The sequence below is a fragment of the Aethalodelphis obliquidens genome, unplaced genomic scaffold (genome assembly GCF_003676395.1).
Source record: "Aethalodelphis obliquidens isolate GAN/ISIS:26980383/991018 unplaced genomic scaffold, ASM367639v1 scaffold4, whole genome shotgun sequence".
Taxonomy (NCBI): Eukaryota; Metazoa; Chordata; class Mammalia; order Artiodactyla; family Delphinidae; genus Aethalodelphis; species Aethalodelphis obliquidens.
Window position 1 is genome coordinate 76,201,591 of NW_020837948.1, and position 26,277 is coordinate 76,227,867.

The 26,277-nt window shown below is 39.7% G+C and overlaps 1 protein-coding gene across 3 annotated transcripts in view; it reads left to right on the forward strand.

Annotated features, from left to right (window-relative positions):
- The window catches only part of ARL15 (ARF like GTPase 15), a 419,297-nt gene extending 393,370 nt beyond the window's left edge, over positions 1-25,927 (forward strand). For 2 of the 3 annotated variants that reach the window (XM_027101127.1, XM_027101125.1), the window contains one exon: positions 23,208-25,927. In XM_027101127.1, coding sequence (XP_026956928.1) covers positions 23,208-23,360 — 153 coding nt within the window. In that variant the 3' untranslated portion in view covers positions 23,361-25,927. Of the gene's footprint in view, positions 1-3,792; positions 3,835-23,207 lie in introns of all 3 variants that reach the window. The other variant, XM_027101126.1, reaches the window with a different exon arrangement.
- The last annotated feature ends 350 nt before the right edge of the window (positions 25,928-26,277 follow it).

The window sequence follows — 26,277 nt, forward strand, 5'->3', positions numbered from 1 at the left end:
GATTTCCAGTTTCATGCCATTGTGGTCAGAAAAAGATGCTTGATATAATTTCTGTCCTCTTCAATTTATTGGGACTTGTTTTGTGACCTAGCATGTGATCTATTCTGGAGAACGTTCCATGTACACTTGAAAAGAATGTGTATTCTGCTGTTTTGAAATGTAATATCCTGTAGATATCTATTAAGTCCAACTGCTCTATTGTGTCATTTAAAACCACTCTTGCCTTTTTGATTTTCTGTCTGGATATTCTTTCCATCAAGGTAAATGAGGTGTTAAAGTTCCCCACTATTATTTTATTATTGTCAATTTCTTCCTTTATGTCTGTTTGTATTTGCTTTATGTATTTAGGTGCTCTTGTATTGGGTGCATATATATTCATGAGTATAATATCCTGTTCTTATATTGACCTCTTTATGCCCTCCTTTATCTTTTGTTATAGCCTTTGTTTTAAAGTCTATTTTGTCTGATATGAGTATTGCTAACCCCACTTTCTTGTCATTTCCATTGGCATGAAGTATCATTTTCCATCCCCTCACTTTCAGTTTGTGTGGGTCTTTAGCCACACAAGTTAATCTCTTGTAGGCAGCATATTGAAGAGTCATGTTTTTTAATCCAAATAACCAGCCTATGTCTTTTGATTGTGGCATTTAGTCTATTGACATTTAAAGTAATTATTGATAAGTATGTACTTATTGCCATTTTATTACTTGTTTTCCAGTTGTTTTTTTAGTTCATCTCTGTTCATTTCTTCTTTTTGTTTCTTCCTTTGTGGTTTGATAATTTCTCTAGTAGTATGCTTGTGTTCCTTTCTTTTTAGTTTCTGTGTATCTATTGTAAGTTTTTGATTTGTGATTATTGTGGGTTTATATATGTTGACCTATAACTATATCTACTTGTTTTTTGTTTTTTTTTTTTAATAGTAATCTTTTATTTATTTATATATTTTTATATTTATTTTTGGCTGTGTTGGGTCTTCGTTTCTGTGCGAGGGCTTTCTCTAGTTGTGGCAAGTGGGGGCCACTCTTCATCGCGGTGCGCGGGCCTCTTCACTATCGCGGCCTCTCTTGTTGCAGAGCACAGGCTCCAGACGCGCAGGCTCAGTAGTTGTGGCTCACGGGCCTAGTTGCCCCGTGGCATGTGGGATCCTCCCAGACCAGGGCTCGAACCTGTGTCCCCTGCGTTAGCAGGCAGATTCTCAACCACTGCGCCACCAGGGAAGCCCCTATCTACTTGTTTTAAACTGGCAGTCATTTAAGTTCAAACACATTTTAGAAGATCTACATTTTTATTCCCCTCCCTGACATTTTGTACATTTGATGTCATATTTCACATCTTCATGCATATCTCTTAACTGTGTGTTGTAGTTATAGTTACTTTTACAATTTTTTGTCTTTTAGTCTTCTTACTGGCTTAAATGGTTGATCCTCAGTCCTTACTATATATTTGCCTTTCCTAGTGGAATTTTCCCTTTCCTATATTCTTCCTTCTTTTCCACTTAGAGAAGACCCTTTAACATTTCTTTTAGGGAAGGTTAGTATTGATGAACTCTTAGTTTTTTGGTTTTTTGGTCTGTTTGTTTGTTTGTTTGTTGTCTGAGAAGTTCTTTATCTCTCCTTGTGTTGTAAATGATAATCTTGCTGGGTAGAATATCCTAAGTTGCAAGTTTTTCCCTTTCAGCACTTTGAATATACCATACCACTCCCTTCTGACCTACAAAGTTTCTACAGAGAAATCAACTGATACCCTTATGGGGGTTCCCTTGTAAATGACTCTTTTTCTCTTGCTGCTTTTAGAATTCTCTGTCTTTAAATTTTTCTATTTTAATTATGGTATGCCTTGGTGTGGGTTTGTTTGGATTCATCTTGTTTGGGACCCTTTCTGCTTCCTGTAGGTGGGTATCTTTTTCTTTCTTGAGGTTTGGGAAGTTTTCAGCCATAATTTCCTCAGTTACATTTTTGATCCCATTCTCTCTCTTCTTCTTCTGTGATCCCTCTAATGCAAATGTTGATATGCTTAATGTTATCCCAGAGATCTCTTAAATTGCTTTCATATTTTAAAATTTGTGTTTCTTTTTGCTGTTCTAATTGGGTGATTTCCATTATTCTGTCTTCCAGATCATTTATGTGTTCTTCTGTATCAGTCTACTGTTCATTCCTTCTATTGTGTTTTTTATTTCAGCTACTTAATTCTTCATTTCTGAATGGGTCTTGTTTATATTTTATAGTTCTTTGTTAAAGTGTTCACTGTATACATCAATTCTTTTCCCTAATTCAGTTAACATTTTTTATTACCAATGCTTTGAATTCTTTATCTGGTAAATTGTTTATTTCTGTTTTTTTTTTTTTTTCAGGGGTTCTCTCTTGCTCTATCAATTGAGTAGTTCCTCTGCCTTTTCATTTTGCATAACTTTCTCTGTCTCTATGAATTTAGATGAAACAGTTACCTACTGCATTCTTGAAGGGGTGTTCTTATGTGGGAGCATCTCTATGCCAATTACATGTGCCCAGTGCCTTTGATGGGAGAGCTGGATTTGACATGGAGGCAAGTCATGTGTTTCCTCAGGGTGTGCTGGCAGCTGTCACCTTGGTACGGGGTGAAACTAGAGACAGAGGGGCTAGAGTTGGTGCCAGGTGTGAGGCAAGACTTCCCCTCTGCTCAGTGGCCATCATCACCCTACAGGGCCGGGGTTTGATCCCAGGTTGCTGTAACAGAAGCCCTGAGTTTCACACTCAAGCTGGTTCTGTTTCCTTTAAGCGTATGTATTTTCCTTCTCCCCACACTGGGACCTTTGCCACAGAGGAGGGGAGTACTGAAGCAAGTGGAGCCCGTATGGGCCCTTGACTCACGTCAGCTGCAGGCAGAAGTCTGATGCACTGCCTATGCAGGCGCTGGCAGCTCTGCTCAGATGCAGCCTCAGGTACAAGTTCCCTGTGTTCCTCACAGCCAACCACTCCCCCCAGCCTCCGCTGTCCAGGCCCTGTTGTGGGATTGCAGGTGGGGCCCACATGGACTCTCAGCCCTGTATAGGGGAGTGAGCTGTGGTGGAGTGGCCATCAGATATCTAGGCGGCTTCTGAGACACTGCTCGAGTAAGTGCCAACAATGACCACTGCCACACCACCCAGGGTCCACCCCAGACCCAGATGCCTCTGCATAACAAGGTTGAGTCTTTTCTCCAGTGTTGGCCATCCCAGATTCAGTGCCACACTGTGACATGGAGCGATCGGGGCCAGAGTTGGCTCAGCTTGACCTGGGGCTCACAGCAAGGTAGTTGTGGGAAAGCCAGCATCCTAGAGCAGACTTCTCTCTGCCCTGCCCCAGGGGCAAGCCAGCCTGCACACGTTTCTCAGGAGTGGAGTTTAGGCTTCGCACAGCCCTTCTGTTAGTCTCAGTGGTCCTCAAAAAGCCAAGTGGACTTGTCTCCCCTGCATAGGACCCCAGGACTGGGGCACCCAATATGGCTCACTCCCCAGGGCAGGTAATCTTTTTTTCCTCTGAGTTCCCTCCCAGAGGCACAGGCCCCAACCCAATTGCTTTCCTTCCTTTTCTACCCAATTACGTGTATATCATTCTTACAGCCTTAGTTGTACAGAGTCCTTCTGTCAGTTTCTGGTTAGTTTTCAGTAAGAATTGTGCCACATGTAGGTATATTTTTGATGTGTTCATGGGGGGAGATGAACTCTACAACCTCTTACTGCACCATCTTGATCCAAACCCTCAATGTTTATTATTTTTTAAGGATACTGTATTTAATAAGGAGGTATCCAGTTTTAACTATAATTTGCTTTCACAGATAAGACTGTTTCCACAGGAGACTGCAGGGGTGTGGATGTGTGTGAGTATGGATTTGACTATTTTAATTTTATTTATTTATACTCTACTTTCTTTCACAAGAGAATTTGAGGTGATAGACTCTAATATTGATGCTGACAGTGGATATGATTTTATGTAGCACTCTTCACTCAGACTGAAATGGGTGTTAATGACTTCCTCTCTGAGAAGGTTTTTGATTCAGACGGAATAAAAAGTGCGATTTGAAATGTACAGTGAGAAGCCCCTGTATCTGGCCTGATCTGAACTGATAGTTGAACAGTTAGAATTGGTTAAAGTGTCTTGGCATTAAAAAGTAAAATGTATACATACCCTAAATAATTTATTTTAACTTAAAACATACAGATGGTCCTCATCTTTTGATACTGGGCCAAGGTCTTTTCTCTGAGTGTGTGGCCACTAATTAGAGTTCTGTATCATATTTCTTGCGTGCAACACAGCCATTACCTACGATTTTCAGCTCCTGTTTCTTTAAAGTAAAGCCATAGTTAAAGACACTTGGGGAGCCATCTTCTCCTTTTCCTCGCAATTCTTTAGAGTCATCTTACCTAAGTCTAATTCCACAGCAGTTTGTTTTTAGTGACGTATTTTTATAGATTTCTTTGAACCGATCCCATTTAGTTTTTCATAGAAATAAAAATTCTCTTTTCTAGTTCATATTTCATTCATTGGTATCACATTTAATAACATTACTTAATGATAATAGCAAATCTGATTGCCTTGATGAGAATTATGGACAGCTCAGGAGCAAAAATGAGAAGACAGGCCAGAGAGCAGTCTACCGGTCAAGAACATCAAGGGTGTAGCTGGTGCTATATCCGCCAGGTGTGGACGTTCACTGTGTAGATAGCATTAATCTTTGTCTTGTATCGGTGGGATGAAGAGTCGGCTAATCCTAGACAATTAAGTGGAAGTTAATCAAGAGAGTTTTCAATTGTAATTATATGAAATTTTGTTTTGAAACCAGCTAGATATTCGTCTTCATCTGTGACTGCTTGATTTTTAACTCCTATTACACCATCAGTCCCTCTTTTGGAGCAGTTATGTGGCAGATGTTATTATTGCTGTCCTGCCTTCTTTTTCGTCATGGCCCTTATTTTTACCTGACTTTACTTAGCTCCTTACATTTTCACTTGATATCTGTCAGTTCCTTCCACTGCTGAGTAAGCTCCATGAGGTCTGGGACTTGTACTGTGCACCTTTCTATCCCCAGAACTCAAAACAGTGAATATGTAGAACGAGAGAAATGTGGCTGCTTCCTTTCAGCCCTTGTTTTAGGCCAATCTGATGCTCTCACTTGTCCCCAAGATCTAGTGATTTCTACTTTGAACAAGAAGGAAGGACAGAGGGTACGTACCGTGGACCTTTGATGCTCCTCCCTGAGGAGCTTTCCAATCCAGTTGCTACATCTCCTGTTTCCAGGGAGGGAGCCTGATGGTTCATGCTGGTAAACCATTGATTGAATCATTAACAGGTCTTTTGTTCTTTGATTTTTGCCTTAAAAATGTCAGTTCAGAGTAGTGTTTTTCCACCTCAGCATTATTGACGTTCGGGGATAGATAGCTGTTTGTTGGGGGGAAGGGGAAGCTGTCCTGTGCACTGTAGGATGTTTGGTAGCATCCCTGGCTGTTACCTACTAGATGCCCGTAGCAACTACCCCCTTTGCCCACCCCACCCACCCCCCAGTTGTGACAACCAAAAATATCTCAAGATGTTGCCAAATTTCTCCTGGGGGGCGGGAGCCACAGGGCATAGTCACCTTGCCTCTTCTACCCTGTGGAGAACTCAACTAGGACCCAAGTCCACACTAACAATGCTGTGGTAAATCCAGTCAATGGCTTTTGAACCTTCATTTCTGGTGTTCTCTTTATGTCTGATTGTAATGTTCTCCAGACTTGTCTTTCACAGGCTTTATTCCGAGTTCAACTAGTCCTGTGTGGGGTTTTTTGGCTAAAATTCCTCAGGACAGATTACCACTCAGCTTGTCTTTCCTCAGGCCGCCTGCAAGCCTCTTTCCAAGCTCATACTTCTCAGTTGCCAGGATATTAGGCTCCTGACTATACTGCCAGCAGGAAGAGAAATTTTCTCCCCGTGACTAACAACATGGCCATTTGTTACCTGTTCCCCTTGCTCAGATATGTGATGGAGGGAGCTGCCAGCTCTTTCTGCCTTTCCCCCCATCTCTCCACGCCTTCCTCTTTTTCCTTTTCCTCCCAGTGTTCCCATGGTGGCTCCTTGCTGGAGCCAGAGGACAGACTGCTGACAGGAACATCCCTTGAATATCTCTGCATCTGGACAGGGCCATTGGCACCCTGCATGGGTGGCTGAGCAATGCATGGCTTGCTGTATTTGTGTGTCTCCTGCTTAAGGCCCAAGAATTTGAATCTGCTCCAACATCTAAATGTTGCCGTTGTTAGGACAGCACGCCGCCGTAGTACCACAGGGCCAATATTAAACATGTTTATTTGAGTTCCATATATTAAGATTTTGATTTGTTACTACTGCTGTTGCTTTCTGATGCCTCACAACTGTGACATTGAGATAGGGGACATATAGTCCATTATAAAAGCCAAATAAACTAGAATATATAAACTATATTTGAAAGATTTTTGTATCTTTAACCATTGTAAATATAAATATATTTTTCCTAATGTTTTGTTGAGTCAAAGAATCCTTTGAGTTGGCCAACTGATAGTGGTTTGGTGAAGCACATTAAGGGTACCAATATTGAATAAGCAGGAGGAAGAGTTATACCCTGCAAAAATGAAGCATGTCCTCCCGGTTGTCTGATCATTGACTGAGGCGTATTTAAGGTATGCAGCCTTGTATAACAGGAAAAACCGAGTATAAGGCATGGTCAGAAACCAATTTTAAAATATACAAGAGTTTTTGAAGGAAAATTCGAAGTGTGAAATAACATAGTGATTGTCATTCATGTGTCAGCTAACATCAAGTTACCTCAAATGTTTTAGTAAAGTTAAGTCTTTGGGGGATGAAATTCGATGTTCACTCGGAGGCACATGTTGGATTTGAAATATACCAGGCCTGGGGTCTTCTTTCTCTCATGCCATTTTACAGAATCGTAGGCTTTGGTGGAAAACAGTGCATTTCCGTAACACAAAAGCATAAATTCTCAGATTGGTAGGTCCTCGGGGCACATCTGCCAGTCCCCGTCTAAGTGTTTAGCAAAGCAGAAGAGGAATAATCTAATTGGGTTGATCCATTTCAATTACTGAGGCAGACACAATTGTTGGTAATGGATGAGTTGTTTTTTGTTGTTTTTTTTTTCCAATACCTCTTAACCTCATAAACTATGGGATTCATATCTTCAACATGCACTTTACAGTAGCAAGATATCTACCCCTCTTCCCACCCACTCAGCCATTTCAATATGCACAGTTAATGAGTATTAAGTTTAAAAAATAACCTTAAAAGAATCAATTTCATGGTGAATGCATCTAGTTAAGCAAGCCATTTAAACAACATTTTACTCGTGTGTAGCAGACCATTTTATAAGTTACTGATAGCTTTACAAGCCTGTGTTTCAGACAAGCTAATTGGCTGTCTCTGATGTGCTTGGGGCTTTCACTCATTAACTCTCCTTCCTGTCTAGTACATACTTGACTAGCTCTCATACATATAGGTAGGACTTTTTTAACAACCATATTCACTTGCCAGGAGAAAAGTTTTCATAGATAGATTTCTTCCTACTTATGACATTTGCCTTCTTGAAATAAAAATAAATCATAATTGAGTATTATCCCAAACATGGAAGATACAGAATCAAGTATAACACCCTAAAAATGCTTGGTATCCAAAATGAATGTCGTTTTGAAAGAATGGAATAAAGGGAGGAGAGAAGAGAAAAAAGAAAAAGTGGTGAGCTGTTGGAAGCTGGCTGCCTCTGTAATTAATGGCTGTGTTACAGATGTTATTGAAAAGGCCGATGCCTGCACCTGCATGCGAAGACAAGGGTACTGGTGCTTCTCTTTTTGCATGTGTCAATGCTTTCCATTCTCTGAGATAAGAATTAGTTGCTTTATTTGAACACAGGTTAAAGGAATAGCTCAAAACCTAAGTGAGATTTCTTGAGTGGTTCTGTTTTCCATAATAGGCTGTTTACTTTTCTGTTTACAAAACAATTCACTGCAGCTGCCTGTTTGCATATGTATATAATAGGGTTTAAATCAGCTAGGCCTATAGTTTCAAAACTGTTCATGAAATCCCACCTCCTATATGAAACCTTGGCCTAATGAATTGTGAAGAGTGGTAACTTCTCTCCAATATTCTGTTTCTCTCCTTTACTAACATTTTAATATGGGATGAAATATACTACATATTGTGTTGCCCTTTTCATTATAGTTTCATTGTACTGGATACATTAGAGAATACAAAATAATTTTTTCATTGTTTGTGCCTTCAAGGAACTGAGGAGTCATACATATGAAAAAAATTAGAGAATAATTATCCCAAATTTCTGTTATTTTAGTAAAACTAGAAGATCCTAGTGAATCTGGGTGAAAATGGAGTTCACCTTAGACTTGTGGGGGTGCTTCATCCCCGATGAGTCTGGATATCTTAACCCATTCATGTATATAATAACTATTGATAATGTCTGTTTTAAAGAGAAAGTAATGGCTCACATAAATGAATTCATAATTGCCAAAAAGTAGAAGAAGCTCAAATGTCCATCAACTGATGAACCTGGAATAAACAAAATACAGCCTATCCGTAGAATATAACATTATTCAGCCATAAAAAGGAATGAAGTACTGGTACATGCTGCATATGGTGAACCTTGAAAACATTATGCTGAGTGAAAGAAAGCAGGCACAATTTAATTTAAAATGTGTAAGCGATCAGAATTGGCCTCCTATGTGGAGAGGTATGAGTGTTTACTCAAACTTGTAAATAGTATTAGACTATCTCAGAACTTGAGAGGCATTGAATATATAAATTTAATGGAAGAAATTTTTAAGTATTCTTACTAGAAAATAAATAATTCCTAACTACTTCAGGCTGTTTTGATTCTTAAGACAGTCTAAGAAAGTTGAATATATTAAATTTATAAATGGAGTTTTGAAATGTTTAAAGTGGTTAACTTAATTAAGTTTTTAAATGGACCTAAATAATATTCAGCCCCCTGAATGTATTTGTTAAAACTTAACAGATGTATAAATAGAGTATTAGGATTTTTAAGCTGAATATAATAGTTAGAGGAAAAACTAGGTTTCAGATACTATAAACTTAATAAATTGTATATCCCTTTTAAAACTGCAAAGTAACAATAACTGGTATTTCTGCGCACTAAAAGCCATCCTTAAGGACACCAAAACCCTCAAACTCACAGGTTACCCCGTACCCTGGAGTCCCTGTGGCCTTTAGGAAGTCTCCACATGAAAGAAACCCAGGCTGAACACAGAGAAGAAAAAAATAGGGCTTTGCTGAGAGATGTCCCTTCTGCCTGCTAGACCACAACTGAGAACATCTGAAATTATAAGTGGGGCCTGGCCAGGTTGAAAAGCCAACTTCTCTGTCCCCCTGAAGTGTGAGGTAGAGCGGAGAGGAAGAGGGCTGGCGAGCCAGGTCACACGGAGGCCTCTGCCAGGGCTTCTTGTGCCTCTGCTGGACAAAGCACGAAGCTGCAGGATGTGGTAGGCCAGGGCTTGGGAACTTTTTTTTTCTCTAAGGGGCCGGATAGTAACTCTTGTAGGCTTTGCAGGACACGCTGTCTCTGTGGCAATGACTCAGTTTCGCCATTGTAGCATGAAAGCAGCCATAAATAAGTGAATAAGAATGACTAGGTTCCAATAAAACTTTATTTACGGGGAATTCATAGTGGCGTGGTGCAGAGGAGGGAACCAACAGCGGCTACTGTGACTAAGGTCACTTCGACTTTGCAAAGTTTCTTCTATAACATTAAGGCTTCCCCTTGAGGTGATAGGAGGACATCTGCTGGGTCTTCAAAGGTGTTGCTTTGCACCTGTGGATGGAGGCATCTGGGGTGGGAAGCAGGAGCTGGAGCCAGGGCCCGTGTGCAGGCACCCCTGCAGGCTGCAGCGGGCCGGGTGGAATCACTGGAGTAGAGGAGGGTGCCAATCGGGGGACTGGGTCTATTTCACCGCCCCCTGAAAACAGGAAGCATCCATACCTAAGTGTGTGCTTTCCACAGTGATTGTCTGCTAAGCAAGATTTGGGACTCAGAGAATGAACCCCCCACACACACACCCAGGTATATCAAAAAGAGAAAATAGGTGCATTGATCATTTGTTCTGTAATTCCCGATTAGCAAATGAAGCAAAAATAGGAGTGCTTTTCAGATCCTAAACCTCACCAGCAAAGCAAATGGGGTCATTTTATTTGGCTCTTCTGGGGCAGGCTAAATCCTCCCGTGCAGTGGAAGCCTAGGTTTCTGTATAATTATTGTCACAACATATAGCGTTCTAGACACGTCAGAGGTTACTGCCTGGGCAGAAAGACTTCTAATAAGGGTGAGGCTCAATCCCAGGTCATAACCTGCAATCATTTGTCTGGTTTTTAATTATTCCAAGGTCAGACAGGCTGCCCTCTGCTTAAGAAACAAGCTATCTTATCAGAACTGCACTTTTATATTACTACTTTTATATTGAAAGCAGGCGTCCATTATAAATACACATCCCAAAGTAACACTACGTATGGGTTAACATCAAGTTGCCATTTTCTGGTCCCTATTAGTACTCAGTGAAAAGGTAATATCTACTCTGTGTTGTCATGTCTTTGTAACTGTGGCAAATTGGGTTTACTTGTATTATTTACTTCTGCCTTTAATGACATATTTAGTACCTTTCTAAGGATTTCAAAATCCTGAAAGCAGTACAGTGAAAAGGGGAACAGCTGGTGCAGCTCTCTCTAGACTAACCTTTCTTTGAACAAGCTGCCGAAGAATCTTAATGGCACCCAGCACTTTATCTCCGGACCCCGTCCTGGAGCCATGGCATGGGCAAAGTTCTCTCTGACTTTGTTGAGGGTTACCAGGTGAAGCCTGTTCCATGAGCTTCTGCAGTGAAGACAGCTAAGCTAGAGGGTCCCTTTGCAAACATCCATACAAGATGCATATACTCAGTGATGTGCTGGTAAGCATTTAACAGCCAATTCTCTAGAAAGAAAAAGTCCTGGTTTGTTGCTCTTGCCTATTTCCACGGTGTAAATACTCCAAACCATGGCCAATTGCACGACCTGTAGGATTTGACATCCTTGTGTCTGGAATTGGAAAGAGAAGGCACACAGTCAGTATTTCAGTACAAAGGTTTTCCCACAGCGTGACATATAAATACAATAGGTGCATCTGCTGTAGTGACTACAGTAAGGAGCTAGGGTGTAACTGAGCAAGGACGGCTACAGTCATAGACAGTATCGTGCAGAATTGCACAGTCCGGGCTTCCCTGGTGGCGCAGTGGTTGAGAGTCCGCCTGCCGATGCAGGGGCCGCGGGTTCATGACCCGGACCGGGAAGATCCCACATGCCGCGGAGCGGCTGGGTCCGTGAGCCATGGCCGCTGAGCCTGCGCGTCCGGAGCCTGTGCTCCGCAACGGGAGAGGCCACAGCAGTGAGAGGCCCGCGTACCGCAAAAAAAAAAAAAAATTGCACAGTCCATTCAGACTCAGGTAACATCCTCTTAATTGGAGCCCTGGGGTAAATTTATCATCCAGACGGTACTTTTTTTTTTTTTTAATTGAACTACAGTTGATTTACAATGTTGTGTTAGTTTCAGGTGTACAGCAAAGTGATTCAGTTATATCTATATATTCTTTTTCAAATTATTTTCCATTATAGGTTATTACAAGATATCAAATATAGTTCTCTGTGCTATACAGTAGGTCCTTATTGTCTATCTATTTTCTTTATAATAGTATGTATCTATTAATCCCAAACTTTTAATTTATCCCTCCCCCCCCGACCATACTTTTATCAAAGAGTTAAGAACCAATATGAACCTGTCCCCAAAGAACATTATTCATACAGTTCTTTAAAGAGTACAAACCATGCAATGGACACATTGCTATGACAAGGAAACCATATTGAATCCACTGGGTTCAAGATAGTTAACCGAGTCGTGTTCTCTTGCATCATCCTCCAGCTTTCCCTTCTACCCATCAAATCCACAACTGCAATTTTTCCTGGCTTTCAGAATTTTGTTGACGATCCTCACCCTGTAGTCTCTGCCGTCTGTCTTATCTGTTGACCTGTCACTGTCAATTGGAAGGAGCCAAAGTTGTCAACCTAGACTCCGTGAGTCCTGATTCCTTCTCAAAAGATGAAGAAAGAAGGTGCCTTTATTCCTGAAGTTTTTTTTTTTAACAATCTTCTACCAAGATACTTCTTATTCAAATTGACTTACATGATTTCAGAATTATTCTGAATAATAATATCCCTCTTCATGTGCATCAATTGCTTTTCCTACTTTCAGTTGAAGTATAGTCAGAGTGCTCTAAGTGAGTGAAAAAGCCTTTTGTAAACTGTACAGTACTGAACAGTCTTTCATGGCCACTAAAAAACCAGGAGCAGGGTGGGGACTTGTAATCTTAAAACACAAATGATGGGCTTCCCTCGTGGCGCAGTGGTTGAGAGTCCATCTGCCGATGCAGGGGACACGGGTTCGTGCCCTGGTCCGGGAAGATCCCACATGCCACGGAGCGGCTGGGCCCGTGAGCCATGGCCGCTGAGCCAGCGCGTCCGGAGCCTGTGCTCCGCAACGGGAGAGGCCACAACAGTGACAGACCCGCGTACTGCAAAAAAAAAAAAACCACAAATGATGAGGAACGTCCCCTCATCCGGCTATTGTTTCTGTTTTGTTTTGGTTTTACGGTATTCTCTCAAATCAGTGGAACCCCATGCACTGGCAAGGGGAGCGCTGGCACAGGTAGCTCATTAGAGCATGTTCACGGGGCTCATTCAAGAGGTAGTGGTTGAATGAATGAAGCTATAGGAAGCCAGCTTTCAGGATGCAGATTTCCAAAACTGCTTATACTAATCCTCGCTCCACCACGGCCACCCGCAAGCTTAAGAGAGGTCCGTTATAATCGGCTAGTTTTTTGCAGAGGGAATATACGTGTTGTGTGTAGATGGGGATCTGGGGAAGATGGGGGAGGAGAGAAGATATCCAGCTTCTATCTCTAGTGGTGAATGTATGCAAAAATAAGCTAATAGCCCCAGACAGGCTCAAGAGATACCTGCATCCACAGGGACAGGATCTGGACATGTGGTATTCTGGACGTGTGAGGGGAGAGGGTGCTTTTAGTTATAGCAGTGACCGGTTGGTGCTAATGGCATTGCATTCATTAGAACTAGAGGTGACATGTTCTAGGGTACACAGCACAGTCCCGTGCATCCTAAAAAATTGTCACAAACCCCCTTTTTAATGTCTTGCCACACATTCATGTGGGTCAAAGCACTGTTTATAAATATCTGAGCTTACAAAGCAACTCTATGTAACATGAAAACACTAAGTAACCCCTTGTGGAGCATTCTATCACCCGGCTCCCCAAAAGTGTTTAAAGGAAAACGAGGCCGACTCTGACCACACACTACTTACATGGTTTAATAATAAAAACAGAAAAAAACAAGCAGCTTATCGTCATAAATAAAATAAGATTTGCAGGTTTTTAAAAAAGGAAAGATGTATCATTTCAGTTCAGAAACTATTTACGTGACTTCTAGAAATGTAGTCACAACAGGTTTGCAGGAATTAAAAATAAAATTTTTGAATGTTAAGTAAGGGCAAGATAGGAAAAACAGTGAGTATCATTACAACCCCATCAGGGGTCCTGTAAGTAGGAAAGAATTGTTTTGTTACTTCTCTACTCAAGGAAACATAAGGGACATCTCCTACCCAATGAGTGGGTCTCCTATGCTATGTAATGTCTCACAGGTTCAACAGCTGCTACAAACATTATCAGCAATGAGGTGGTGCCGGTTTGTCTCTGTTATATTAGGACTTTACAGTAAATGCAATGTGTGGATAACAATGCAGTAATTCAAATCACCCAGAAGTTTTGTGAGTGAAGAAAGGGCTCTGATGACATAGCTAAAATAGGTTGGCAACTTATAGTGGCTTTGTTTTCCTATTTCTAGGGCGGATCCATGGCCACTAACAAATGCCCACTCTCTGTGGCCATCCCGAAAATAGCTCGATGACCACACGTTGCCAGGCAGCTGTATTCTGAGGTCATTCCCCCAAGTGCCACCACCAGAGGCCAATGTGAAACAACCACCAGCTCCTAATTCCAGCAGTTTCCAGTTAGCCATGATGTTTAAGTAGCTGATAAAGCAGTCAAAAGAGTTGGGTTCATTTCTCTTGAATCATTTTTAAAATGTTTATCTTGATAAGGAAATAACCTTTAAAAAATTATGTCGATCATAAAAAATAGATCCTTGCATCATAGGCAGTTTTTTTAAACCTTAAAAATAATAAGGTTATTATGTAAGCACATGTAAGCATATGATTTATGTTAGTCAAACTTAAACATCTTTCTTTAAAATTATACATTGGCATACAGAAAGACAGAGAAAGCAATCATGGACAAGTCAAGTGTGACAGTGGGTCATTTTTATTGTAGTAATTGAGGGGAGGCGGTAAAATGTGAACTTCAGGTTAATATAAGAAAACAAAATAAAAAATGTTATCCTCAAGAAAAAAGTTCAAGGCAGAACATCAAGTCTTCATCCTCTCCTCTCTTGTGTTGTACTCTTTGGCTTCAGAAACATAAAACTCTGGGTAATGAAAATCTATGTTCTTGCGGCAAACATAGTCACTTACTGTACTTGAGTATCATTGGAATGCCAAACTTGTTTTTAAAATGATATTATAAAGGTAGAGTGGTGGGGAATCATTTGGATACCTGTAGGGTGAATATGGCAGAATTAGGTACCCACTTAGGTTACAGATGTGAAAATCTCAGGTTACCCAGCCCTATTTGCCAGCTTAACACCAATAGGCTCCTTCATCTGGTGACCACCCTGTAATTGAAGCTTCCATTTCCTTCTCATGTTTAATATTCATCAGGAACAACTTCTGAAACATAACTACCTTTGGACATCTTTATTATCTTCCAAGTGTGCCTACGTCATAGACTATATTTTCAGTTGCCTAGTAACCAACCTGATGAGTGGCTAAAATCCTTACTGTGCTTTTGTGACTAATCCATATTGCAAAATATCACAAGTTATGATATTTTGTGATTATTTACATCTAACGTTGTTTTTAAATTAGCTGTCAATTTGCTACTGGTATGAATTCTGTGAATTTTTAAGTAAACCATTCGGAGGAAGTAGTCTTAGTAATATGCACTTACTGTGTTAGTCTTTATTTTAATAGTATTGGATTTCTTGCCGCTAGTCCTCTTCCCAGGTATTAGCAATACTTAAAATGCTGTCCTTTTAAATTCGAGGTTATAAAATGTGACAAGGGTACAAATTCCTTCGTGTACCAGATTTGCATGTGACATGCTGTCCACTCTTGATGGGAGGCATCGTTGATCAAATACCAGACTGTTTGGTAAGCACAGGCTTCCCCAGTTTTGCACTTAGTGGCGTGATCTGAAACCTGTCTTTGTGGCAGAATCAAGGAGACTAGCATCTCGGATTTTAAACTCTTTAGAGCAGCCACCTCCTCCTTCTAGCTGTAGATTTAAACATGATCCCCACCTGTTGCTCCTACCAGCTCTTCTCTCTCCCTGCTGGCCCACAGCTCCCTCGGTCCACTGACTGGCAGCCCCTCTCTTGGCGCGGCAAGGTTGGTCCTTGGTGCTGGTCGTTGCACAAGCAATTTCATATATATATATTTTTTTGACTCATCAATTCTTCATTAATTTTTCTTTAATTTTTGAATTTTATTTTATTTTATTTTTTATACAGCAGGTCCTTATTAGTTATCAATTTTATACACATCAGTGTATACATGTCAAACCCAATCGCATAATTCATCACACCACCACCCCCTCCCCCCCCGCGGCTTTCCCCACTTGGTGTCCATACATTTGTTCTCTACATCTGTGTCTCAATTTCTGCCCTGCAAACCGGTTCATCTGTACCATTTTTCTAGGTTCCACATGTATGCGTTAATATACGATATTTGTTTTTCGCTTTCTGACTTACTTCACTCTGTATGACAGTCTATAGATCCATCCACATCTCTACAAATGACCCAGTTTTGTTCCTTTTTATAGCTGAGTAATATTCCATTGTATATATGTAACACATCTTCTTTATCCATTTGTCTGTTGATGGGCATCTAGGTTGCTTCCATGACCTAGCTATTGTAAATAGTGCTGCAGTGAACATTAGGGTGCATATGTCTTATTAAATTATGGTTTTCTCTGGGTATATGCCCAGTAGTGGGATTGCTGGATCATATGGAAATTCCATTTTTAGTTTTCTAAGGAACCTCCATACTGTTCTCCATAGTGGCTGTATCAATTTACATTCCCATCAACAATGCAAGAGGGTTCCCTTTTCTCCACACCTTCTCCAGCATTTGTTGTTTGTAGATTTTCTGATGATGCCTATTCTAACTGGTGTCAGGTGATACCTCATTGTAGTTTTGATTTGCATTTCTCTAATAATTAGTGATGTTGAGCAGCTTTTCGTGTGCTTCTTCGCCATTGGTATGTCTTCTTTGGAGAAATGTCTACGTAGGTCTTCTACCCATTTTTGGACTGGGTTGTTTGTTTTTTTAATATTGAGCTGCATGAGCTGTTTATATATTTTGGAGATTAATCCTTTGTCCGTTGATTCGTTTGCAAATATTTTCTCCCATTCTGCGGGTTGTCTTTTTGTCTTGTTTATGGTTTCCTTTGCTGTACAAAAGCTTTGAAGATTCACTGGGTCCCATTTGTTTATTTTTGTTTTTATTTCCATTACTATAGGAGGTGGATCAAAAAAGATCTTGCTGTGATTTATGTCAAAGAGTGTTCTTCCTGTGTTTTCCTCTAAGAGTTTTATAGTGTCCGGTCTTACATTTAGGTATCTAATCCATTATGAGTTTATTTTTGTGTATGGTGTTAGGGAGTGTTCTAATTTCATTCTTTTACATGTAGCTGTACAATTTGCCCAGCACCACATATTGAAGAGACTGTCTTTTCTCCTTTGTGTATCTTTTCCTCCTTTGTCATAAATTAGTTGACCATACATGCGTGGGTTTATCTCTGGGCTTTCTATCTTGTTCCATTGATCTATGTTTCTGTTTTTGTGCCAGTACCATATTGTCTTGATTACTGTAGCTTTGTCGTATAATCTGAAGTTAGGGAGTCTGATTCCTCCAGCTCCGTATCTTTCCCTCAAGACTGCTTTGGCTATTCAGGGTCTTTTGTGTCTCCATACAAATTTTAAAATTTTTTGTTCTAGTTCCATAAAACATGCCATTGGTAACTTGATAAGGATTACACTGAAGCTGTAGATTACTTTGGGTATTATAGTCATTTTCACAATATTGATTCTTCCAATCCAAGAACATGGTATATCTCTCCATCTGTTGGTATCATCTTTAATTTCTTTCATCAGTGTCTTATAGTTTTCTACATACAGGTCTTTTGTCTCCCCAGGTAGGTTTATTCCTAGGTATTTTATTCTTTTTGTTGGAGTGGTAAATGAGAGTGTTTCCTTAATCTCTCTTTCAGATTTTTCATCGTTAATGTATAGGAATGCAAGAGATTTCTGTGTATTAATTTTGTATCCTGCAACATTACCAAATTCATTGATTAGCTCTAGTAGTTTTCTGGTGGCATCTTTAGGATTCTCTATGTATAGTATCATGTCATCTGCAAACAGTGACAGTTTTACTTCTTCTTTTCCAATTTGTATTCCTTTTATTTCTTTTTCTTCTCTGATTGCCATGGCTAGGACTTGCAAAACTGTGTTGAATAATAGTGGTGAGAGTGGACATCCTTGTCTTGTTCCTGATCTTAGAGGAAATGCTTTCAGTTTTTCACCATTGAGAATGGTGTTTGCTGTGGGTTTGTCATATATGGCCTTTATCATGTTGAGGTAGGTCCCCTCTATGCCCATTTTCTGGAGAGTTTTTATCATAAATGGGTGTTGAATTTTGTCAAAAACTTTTTCTGCATCTATTGAGATGATCATATGGTTATTATTCTTCAGTTTGTTAATATGGTTTATCACATTGATTGATTTACATATATTGAAGAATCCTTGCATCCCTGGGATAAATCCCACTTGATCATGGTGGATGATCCTTTTAATGTGTTGTTGGATTCTGTTTGCTAGTATTTTGTTCAGGATTTTTGCATCTATATTCATCAGTGATTTTGGTAATTTTCTTTTTGTAGTATCTGTGTCTTGTTTTGATATCAGGGTGATGTTGGCCTCATAGAATGAGTTTGGGCGTGTTCCTTCCTCTGCAATTTTTTGGAAGTATGAGAAGGGTGGGTGTTAGCTCTTCTCTAAATGTTTGATAGAATTCACGTGTCTAGCCATCTGGGCCTGGACTTTTGTTTGTTGGAAGATTTTTAATCACAGTTTCAAATTCATTACTTGTTATAAGTCTGTTCATATTTTCTATTTCTTCCTGGTTCAGTCTTGAAAGGTTATACCTCTCTAAGAATTTGTCCATTTCTTCCACGTTGTCCATTTTATTGGCATAGAGTTGCTTGTAGTAGTCTCTTAGGATGCTTTGTATTTCTGCAGTGTCTGTTGTAACTTCTCCTTTTTGATTTCTAATTTTATTGATTTCAGTCCTCTCCCTTTTATCTTGCTGAGTCTGGCTAATGGTTTCTCAATTTTGTTTATCTTCTCAAAGAACCAGCTTTTAGTTTTATTGATCTTTGCTATTGTTTTCTTTGTTTCTATTTCATTTATTTCTGCTCTGATCTTTATGATTTCTTTCCTTCTACTAACTTTGGGTTCTGTTTGTTGTTCTTTCTGTAGTTCCTTTAAGTGTAAGATTAGATTGTTTATTTGAGATTTTTCTTGTTTCTTGAGGTAGGCTTGTATAGCTATAAACTTCCCTCTTAGAACTGCTTTTGCTGCATCTCATAGGTTTTGGATCATCATGTTTTCATTGTCATTTGTCTCTAGGTATTTTTTGATTTCCTCTTTGATTTCTTCAGTGATCTCTCAGTTATTTAGTAACGTATTGTTTAGCCTCCATGTGTTTGTGTTTTTTACATTTTTTTCCCTGTAATTCATTTCAAATCTCATAGCGTTGTGGTCAGAAAAGATGCTTGATATGATTTCAGTTTTCTTAAATTTACTGAGGCTTGATTTGTGACCCAAGATGTGATCTATCCTGGAGAATGTTCCATGCTCACTTGAGAAGAAAGTGTAATCTGCTGTTTTTGGATGGAATGTCCTATAAATATCAATTAAATCTATCTGGTCTATTGTGTCATTTAAAGCTTCTGTTTCCTTATTTATTTTCATTTTGGATGATCTGTCCATTGGTGTAAGTGAGGTGTTAAAGTCCCCCACTATTACTGTGTTAGTATCAATTACCCCTTTTATAGCTGTTAGCAGTTGCCTTATGTATTGAGGTGCTCCTATGTTGGGTGCATATATATTTACAATTGTTATATCTTCTTCTTGGATTGATCCCTTGATCATTATGTAGTGTCCTTCCTTGTCTCTTGTAACATTCTTTATTTTAAAGTCTATTTTATCTGATATGAGTATTGCTACTCCAGCTTTCTTTTGATTTCCATTTTCATGGAATATCTTCTTCCATCCCCTCACTTTCTGTGTGTATATGTCCCTAGGTCTGAAGTGGGTCTCTTGTAGACAGCATATATATGGGTCTTGTTTTTGTATCCATTCAGCAAGCCTGTGTCTTTTGGTTGGAGCATTTAATCCATTCACATTTAAGGTAATTATCGATATGTATGTTCCTATGACCATTTTCTTAATTGTTTTGGTTTTGTTTTTGTAGGTCCTTTTCTTCTCTTGTGTTTCCCACTTAGAGAAGTTCCTTTAGCATTTGTTGTAGACCTGGTTTGGTGGTGCTGAATTCTCTTCACTTTTGCTTGTCTGTAAAGCTTTTGATTTCTCCATCAAATCTGAATGAGATCCTTGCTGGATAGCATAATCTTTTTTGTAGGTTCTTCCCTTTCATCACTTTAAGTATATCATGCCACTCCCTTCTGGCTTGTAAAGTTTCTGCTGAGAAATCAGCTTTTAACCTTATGGGAGTTCCCTTGTATGTTATTTGTCATTTTTCCCTTGCTGCTTTCAATAATTTCTTTGTCTTTAATTTTTGCAAGTTTGATTACTATTTGTCTCGGCATGTTTCTCTTTGGGTTTATCCTGTATGGGACCCTCTGCGCTTCCTGGACTTGGGTGGCTATTTCCTTTCCCATGTTAGGGAAGTTTTCAACTATAATCTCCTCAAATATTTTCTTGTGTCCTTTCTCTCTCTTTTCTCCTTCTGGGACCCCTGTAATGAGAATGTTGTTGCATTTAATGTTGTCCCAGAGGTCTCTTAGGCTGTCTTCATTTCTTTTCATTCTTTTTCTTTATTCTGTTCCACAGCAGTGAATTCCACCACTCTGTCTTCCAGGTCACTTATCTGTTCTTCTGCCTCAGTTATTCTGCTATTGATTCCTTCTAGTTTAGTTTTCATTTCAGTTATTGCATTGTTCATCTCTGTTTGTTTGTTCTTTAATTCTTCTAGGTCTTTGTTAAACATTTCTTGCGTTTTCTCGACCTTTGCCTCCATTCTTTTTCTGAGGTCCTGGATCATCTTCACTATCATTATTCTGAATTCTTTTTCTGGAAGGTTGCCTATCTCCAGTTCATTTAGTTGTTTTTCTGGGGTTTTATCTTGTTCCTTCATCTGGTCCATAGCCCTCTGCCTTTTCATCTTGTCTATCTTTCTGTGAATGTGGTTTTTGTTCCACAGCCTGCAGGGTTGTAGTTCTTCTTGCTTCTTCTGTCTGCCCTCTGGTGGATGAGGCTATCTAAGAGGCTTGTGCAAGTTTCCTGATGGGAGGGAGTGGTGGTGGGTAGAGCTGACTCTGGTGGGCGGAGCTCAGTAAAACTTTAATCCGCTTGACTGCTGATGGGTTTGTCTGCGTTCCCTCCCTGTTGGTTGTTTGACCTGAGGCAACCCAACACTGGAGCCTACCTGGGCTCTTTGGTGGGGCTTATGGCGGACTCTGGGAGGGCTCACGCCAAGGAGTACTTCCAAGAACTTCTGCTCCCAGTGTCCTTGTCCCCATGGTGAGCCACAGCCACTGCCCACCTCTGCAGGAGACCCTCCAACACTAGCAGGTAGGTCTGATTCAGTCTCCCCTGGTGTCACTGCTCCTTCCCCTGTGTCCCGATGCACACACTATTTGTGTGTGTGCCCTCCAAGAGTGGAGTCTCTGTTTCCCTCAGTCCTGTCAAAGTCCTGCAATCAAATCCCGCTAGCCTTCAAAGTCTGATTCTCTAGGAATTCCTCCTCCTGTTTCCGGACCCCCAGGTTGGGGACCTGACGTGCGGCTCAGAACCTTCACTCCAGTGGGTGGACTTCTGTGGTCTAAGTGTTCTCCAGTCTGCGAGTCACCCACCCAGCAGTTATGGGATTTGACTTTACTGTGATTGCACCCCTCCTACCATCTCATTGTGGCTTCTCCTTTGTCTTTGGATGTGGGGTGTCTTTTTTGGTGAGTTCCAGTGTCTTCCTGTCAATGATTGTCCAGTAGCTAGTTGTGATTCTGCTGTTCTCACAAGAGGGAGTGAGAGCACGTCCTTCTACTCCACCATCTTGGTTCCTAATCTCATATTCTTTTTGAAGTAAGTCATTTTCAGAGCCCTGAAGAAAAGAAACTAAGAGAATGGAGTCTACATTTTCCATAAGAGGGAATCCTCTTAACAACATGATTTGTAAAATACCTTGGCCAAAAATTGTCTTGAAATTGTGGACCCATTTTCTGGTCTGTAGGTGAGCTTTCCATTACTCTTCAGAATCAGAATTAATGAGAGTCCTTCCATTCTCAAGGGCTTCTTTTGTTTTTCAGGAGTGGTATTTATTATGAATTTGCAGACATCTTTAGGAGTACTTCTGGGACACACTTGAACTGTAAAATGTTAGCATATTTGTGGTTCCTAAATTACCATAAAAACTTAGTGTTATTTATATCTTCTTACTCACATTAAAAATGTACACACATATTAATACCACTTTGAATGGTGTGTCTCTGCTGTTAACAGTAGTCTGGTGCTTGTGATGAGAAAAGCAAAATGAAACCACATTTGGAAGTGGCATCAGATTGGGACACCTTTTTTTTCTGGGTCAGGTATTGACTAAGGTAAGGCCTGGGGATTCTCCATGGCACATGAGATTTAACACAGTTCATTGACCAAGAATGTCTTTGAACAATGCCTCTTCTGATGTTGCCACTCACTGTATTTGATGTTATGTAAACCCTGCTGGGCTATAAATACAATGTCCTTTTCTTGTGTGATGTAGTGTGTGTTTGTGTGTGTGTATGTGTGTGTGTGTGTGTGTTTGTAACTTCGTGAACTTTGTACTTTATATACCCTTTGAGAGAAAATCAATACTTCTGAAAGCCATAATAATTTGATATTTATTCACAGTCAGGAGTTGGTAATCCTGGATGTTATTAGTCAGTATCCTAGCCTCGTACACAGTAAGGGTGACTTGTGACCTGTTATTAATGAAACAGATTTTTCAGATAGCAACTGCTCCACCTTAAGGTCTTGATTTTCCCCTCCCTGAAAATTCAGGACTGGGAGAAAAAAAAAAGCTAGGAGACTTTATGTATGTACGTGTATTTATATAAGTTTATATATGCAGATACATACACTCGGTTTCTATCCGCTTTCTTAGAAAACCACCTTCCCAGGTCTCAGAAATACATGCCAGAGACATGTATTTAAATGAGAGAAAGGATTATTTAAATTATTTTTGTTGTTGTTGTGTGTGTATTTGATGGTCAAAATAATTGTCTTGTGTAATCAGTAGTGTCTTGTGTAATGTTATTGGCCGTCACCAATTTAATAAGTTAACAAGGTAATGTAGTGAAAGCTACTCTGCTAGAGTTATTTTGGTTGAATTGCAACTTTTTGGTGTCTGCAGTGTATTTTTGCTCCGTGCCATAGTACATATAATTCTTTCTTAGACTTCGTCAGACCTCCCATGCCGTTAAGTGAATGGATGGAATGGTAGCTTGCAAGGGGGTCATTCACCCCTAAAAAAAACACTCCTGGGTCACAACATATAACCCACATTATAACCACAGCTGTGGATGGGATTCTAGCAAGTCCCGGCCATCATGGTTCCTATAACTTCTTAAAATCCCCCTACTTCATTACTCACAAAATTTCAGTATGAGAAAGATTCCGAGATGCTTAATAACATATTTCTCTCCCCCCTCCCCAATTAAGGTCAAAAAATATTTTGAACTTGAACCACTTGCACGTGGAAAACGCTGGATTCTGCAGCCCTGCTCGCTGGATGACATGGACGCACTGAAAGACAGCTTCTCTCAGCTGATAAATTTGTTAGAAGAAAAAGACCACGAAGCTGTAAGAATGTGAAATTTGGTGAAGAAAATGGGTTCCCACAAGGCCTTGAACCTATCATGTTAGTTTCTCCGTTTAATTTTATTTTGGTATCAAGACTTTAATGGCTTCAGTATCTGTTTTCTTCCAGTTATCTCAGACTCTCATCTCTCTATTAAAGTGAATATTCTGTAAATCAGGTGAACTATCATCGGCATTACCGTCAAGTATACACTACTGAGAGAGAATTTATTCTCTGTTTACCACTAATTATCTTCACCGCATGTCTCTTCCTTCTGTTGTTCTAAGCGTCTCTTCTCTAGTGTGTGATAAAATGGATGGAATTCGTGGCTCCCAGAAATCAGATCCCTTATGGAAGACTCAGGGAGACCGAGAACCTCGGCTCATTTACCCTGGGTTTGGGGTGGAGTACTGTGTGACTAGGGCTCCCCCAGAATATGGGTATCAGTTTCAAGATCTCTTGGGGGTTTTATCTTATCTTATTTTTAAGTTTTCTGTATACTGGCCTTACAGCGTGTGGGAGAAAAATGAGCACCAAAAACTTCAATTAATCACCTTACCAGAAACGAGTATCCTGCCATAGTAAAATTGACTTGGAAGAACTTAGACAAGTTGCCTACCCTTTTTTTTTTTTTTTAATTACATCTGAAATCTCCCTCAGTCCCCTCTTTTAAGAGCAAAGACATTGTTTGTTTTCAAGAAGAGTTAGAGGAGATTTAGGCACAATGCATGCATCACTGATTACTGTTCCATCAAGTCCTCAGATATTTTTTTAGTGGAAAAATTACCCAATGTAAAGTCGAGCTGCAGTGTAACATGTTTCTAAAAATCTTTTTCTAAAAATCTTATGTCTGATTGAAATAGAGAAAATAAGTTTTAAAATAAGAGATAAAAAATTTTTTAAACAGCCAAATGAAGTATAGTTTACACTGGCTAGGGCTTAAGCTGGCGTGGATTTGACAAAGATAATAAAGGCAGAATCATCTGTGTATTCATTCAGTAAGTGCTAATGTAGTTTAATGGAGTCTGTTAATGTCTCATCCAGTAATTTAAGGTCTATCAGTATTTCTCTTATAAACCTCTATTTTCAGGGGTTTCAGTATGCCCTTAAAAATGTGCTGGGGCTGCAGCAAATAAAGAATTTTAAGGCCTAGATTCAGTCTTTGGAACTAATTTTTTTTCATTTAGTTTAAATGATAAAATTATACAGATAAATGTACAGGTTTACTAAGTTTTGGCACCTTGGACCTTTTCTAAATCGGGAATAATCTATGGATATTGAGGTTAATGGATGAAATACTCTTTGGCACATTTTGCAGATTTTGGGCCACTTAAAATACCAAGTGACCAAATGATAGAAGACTGCTCCCTTCACCTGAGCAATAAAAACATGTTTGCAATTTTTAGGTAGCATCGACTGATTCCCAAATACCACACTCACACTGTATTACAGGGTGATGTAATACCTTGTAATTCTCCAGAAGGTATATGTCATTCAAATTCTGCTTTTGTGGTTTGATCTTGTAGGTGGATTTTAATGAAATCATTACCTTTGAAACATCGAACACTTCTTTTAAGCTTTTTTTTTAATGGAGTGGATCAAAAAAGATTCACGTTCAAATTTTATCTACGGCATTCTTGAATATTATCAACCTTATATAATCCGTGAGCAGCACAAAACTTTTATTCCGATGACCACTTACAAAAGTCCTGCTTTTATTTCGTCCTGTTGTGCTCATCTTCTATGAAACATAAATGATTATTAGGCATTGCTTTCTCTGCAAGTTCATTAAATGTAGAATGTTATCTTTTTAAGATACCGTGGCTGAGTGCTCGTAAGACATCTGTTAAATGACTTCCCGTTGTCTGCGTGTGTGTTCATGTGTGCTCCAGGGATGGGCTTCTTCTCAGACCCACGACTGTCTGCAGTGTCTCAGCCGTCAGAATGAAAACATTATCAATCAGTACCCAACAACAGCTGTTTTTGACAAGTTTCTGTCTGACGCCTAATGCTTTACAACTGTCAATAAGGCTCCTTCTTTGTCTAGCAGTTCAGAGCTCGCAGTCTTGCTGCTTCCGTGCGGCATCCTGTCCTTGTAACCCTAGAATTTGCCGTGTTTGGGAAATCCACGTAGGGGGAGGGGAGAGGGCTTGGACGGACATGGGTGGGTGGGTGGTGGGTGAACGTGTCTGTCGTATTCCTACTTGTAAAATGCCACAGGTGTCTTAGTTTGCATATTCAAATATTATATAGGAAAAACAGTCTGTTATGTATTTCTTCACTTAGCTTCTCGTTATATTTATGGAAGTTATCAGTTTTTGTACCTTCTTAGCTCAAGCAGTTGCCTTTTTGTAATGGCAATTAATTTATATGACAGAACTTTGTATCTCCTGTAGTTTACAGTATCAGTTGCTAATTAACTGCCATATTGCCCTGTCTTTCTATTAAAAAATTCTGTATCTGTACTTAGAGGTTAACAGATTCATGTGGACAATGGCCAGGCAAGAAGAACTCGTATTGTCCGTGATTTATATATGATTTCCACTATCTTCAAATGAAAATAAACGCTGAGTAGAATTGATGTTTTCAGACTGACTCCTTCCAGCTTTAGCATTTGGGAGTCCCAGATTTCTGTTTACATTTGTGTTGCCTGTTTAAGTCTTCAAAATAAGTTCTGCTGCTCTTGGGTCAAAACAAATGATTAATTCACATTTCCTTTGAAGCCATTGTGAAAACCTTAAGAGACAAAAAAAAAGAAGAAAAGCGCAAGTGTCTTTTCCAGTTGGTTTGTCTTCAGCAGCAATTTACTTTCACTGGAGCTATTCCTTCAGAATGGGTGAGCAGAGTCGAGATGTTAATGTCAAGTGTCATCCTTCAATCAAAGCATCATTTTATAATATCTGCTGTAAAAGCAACTTTCTAAGAGTGGCT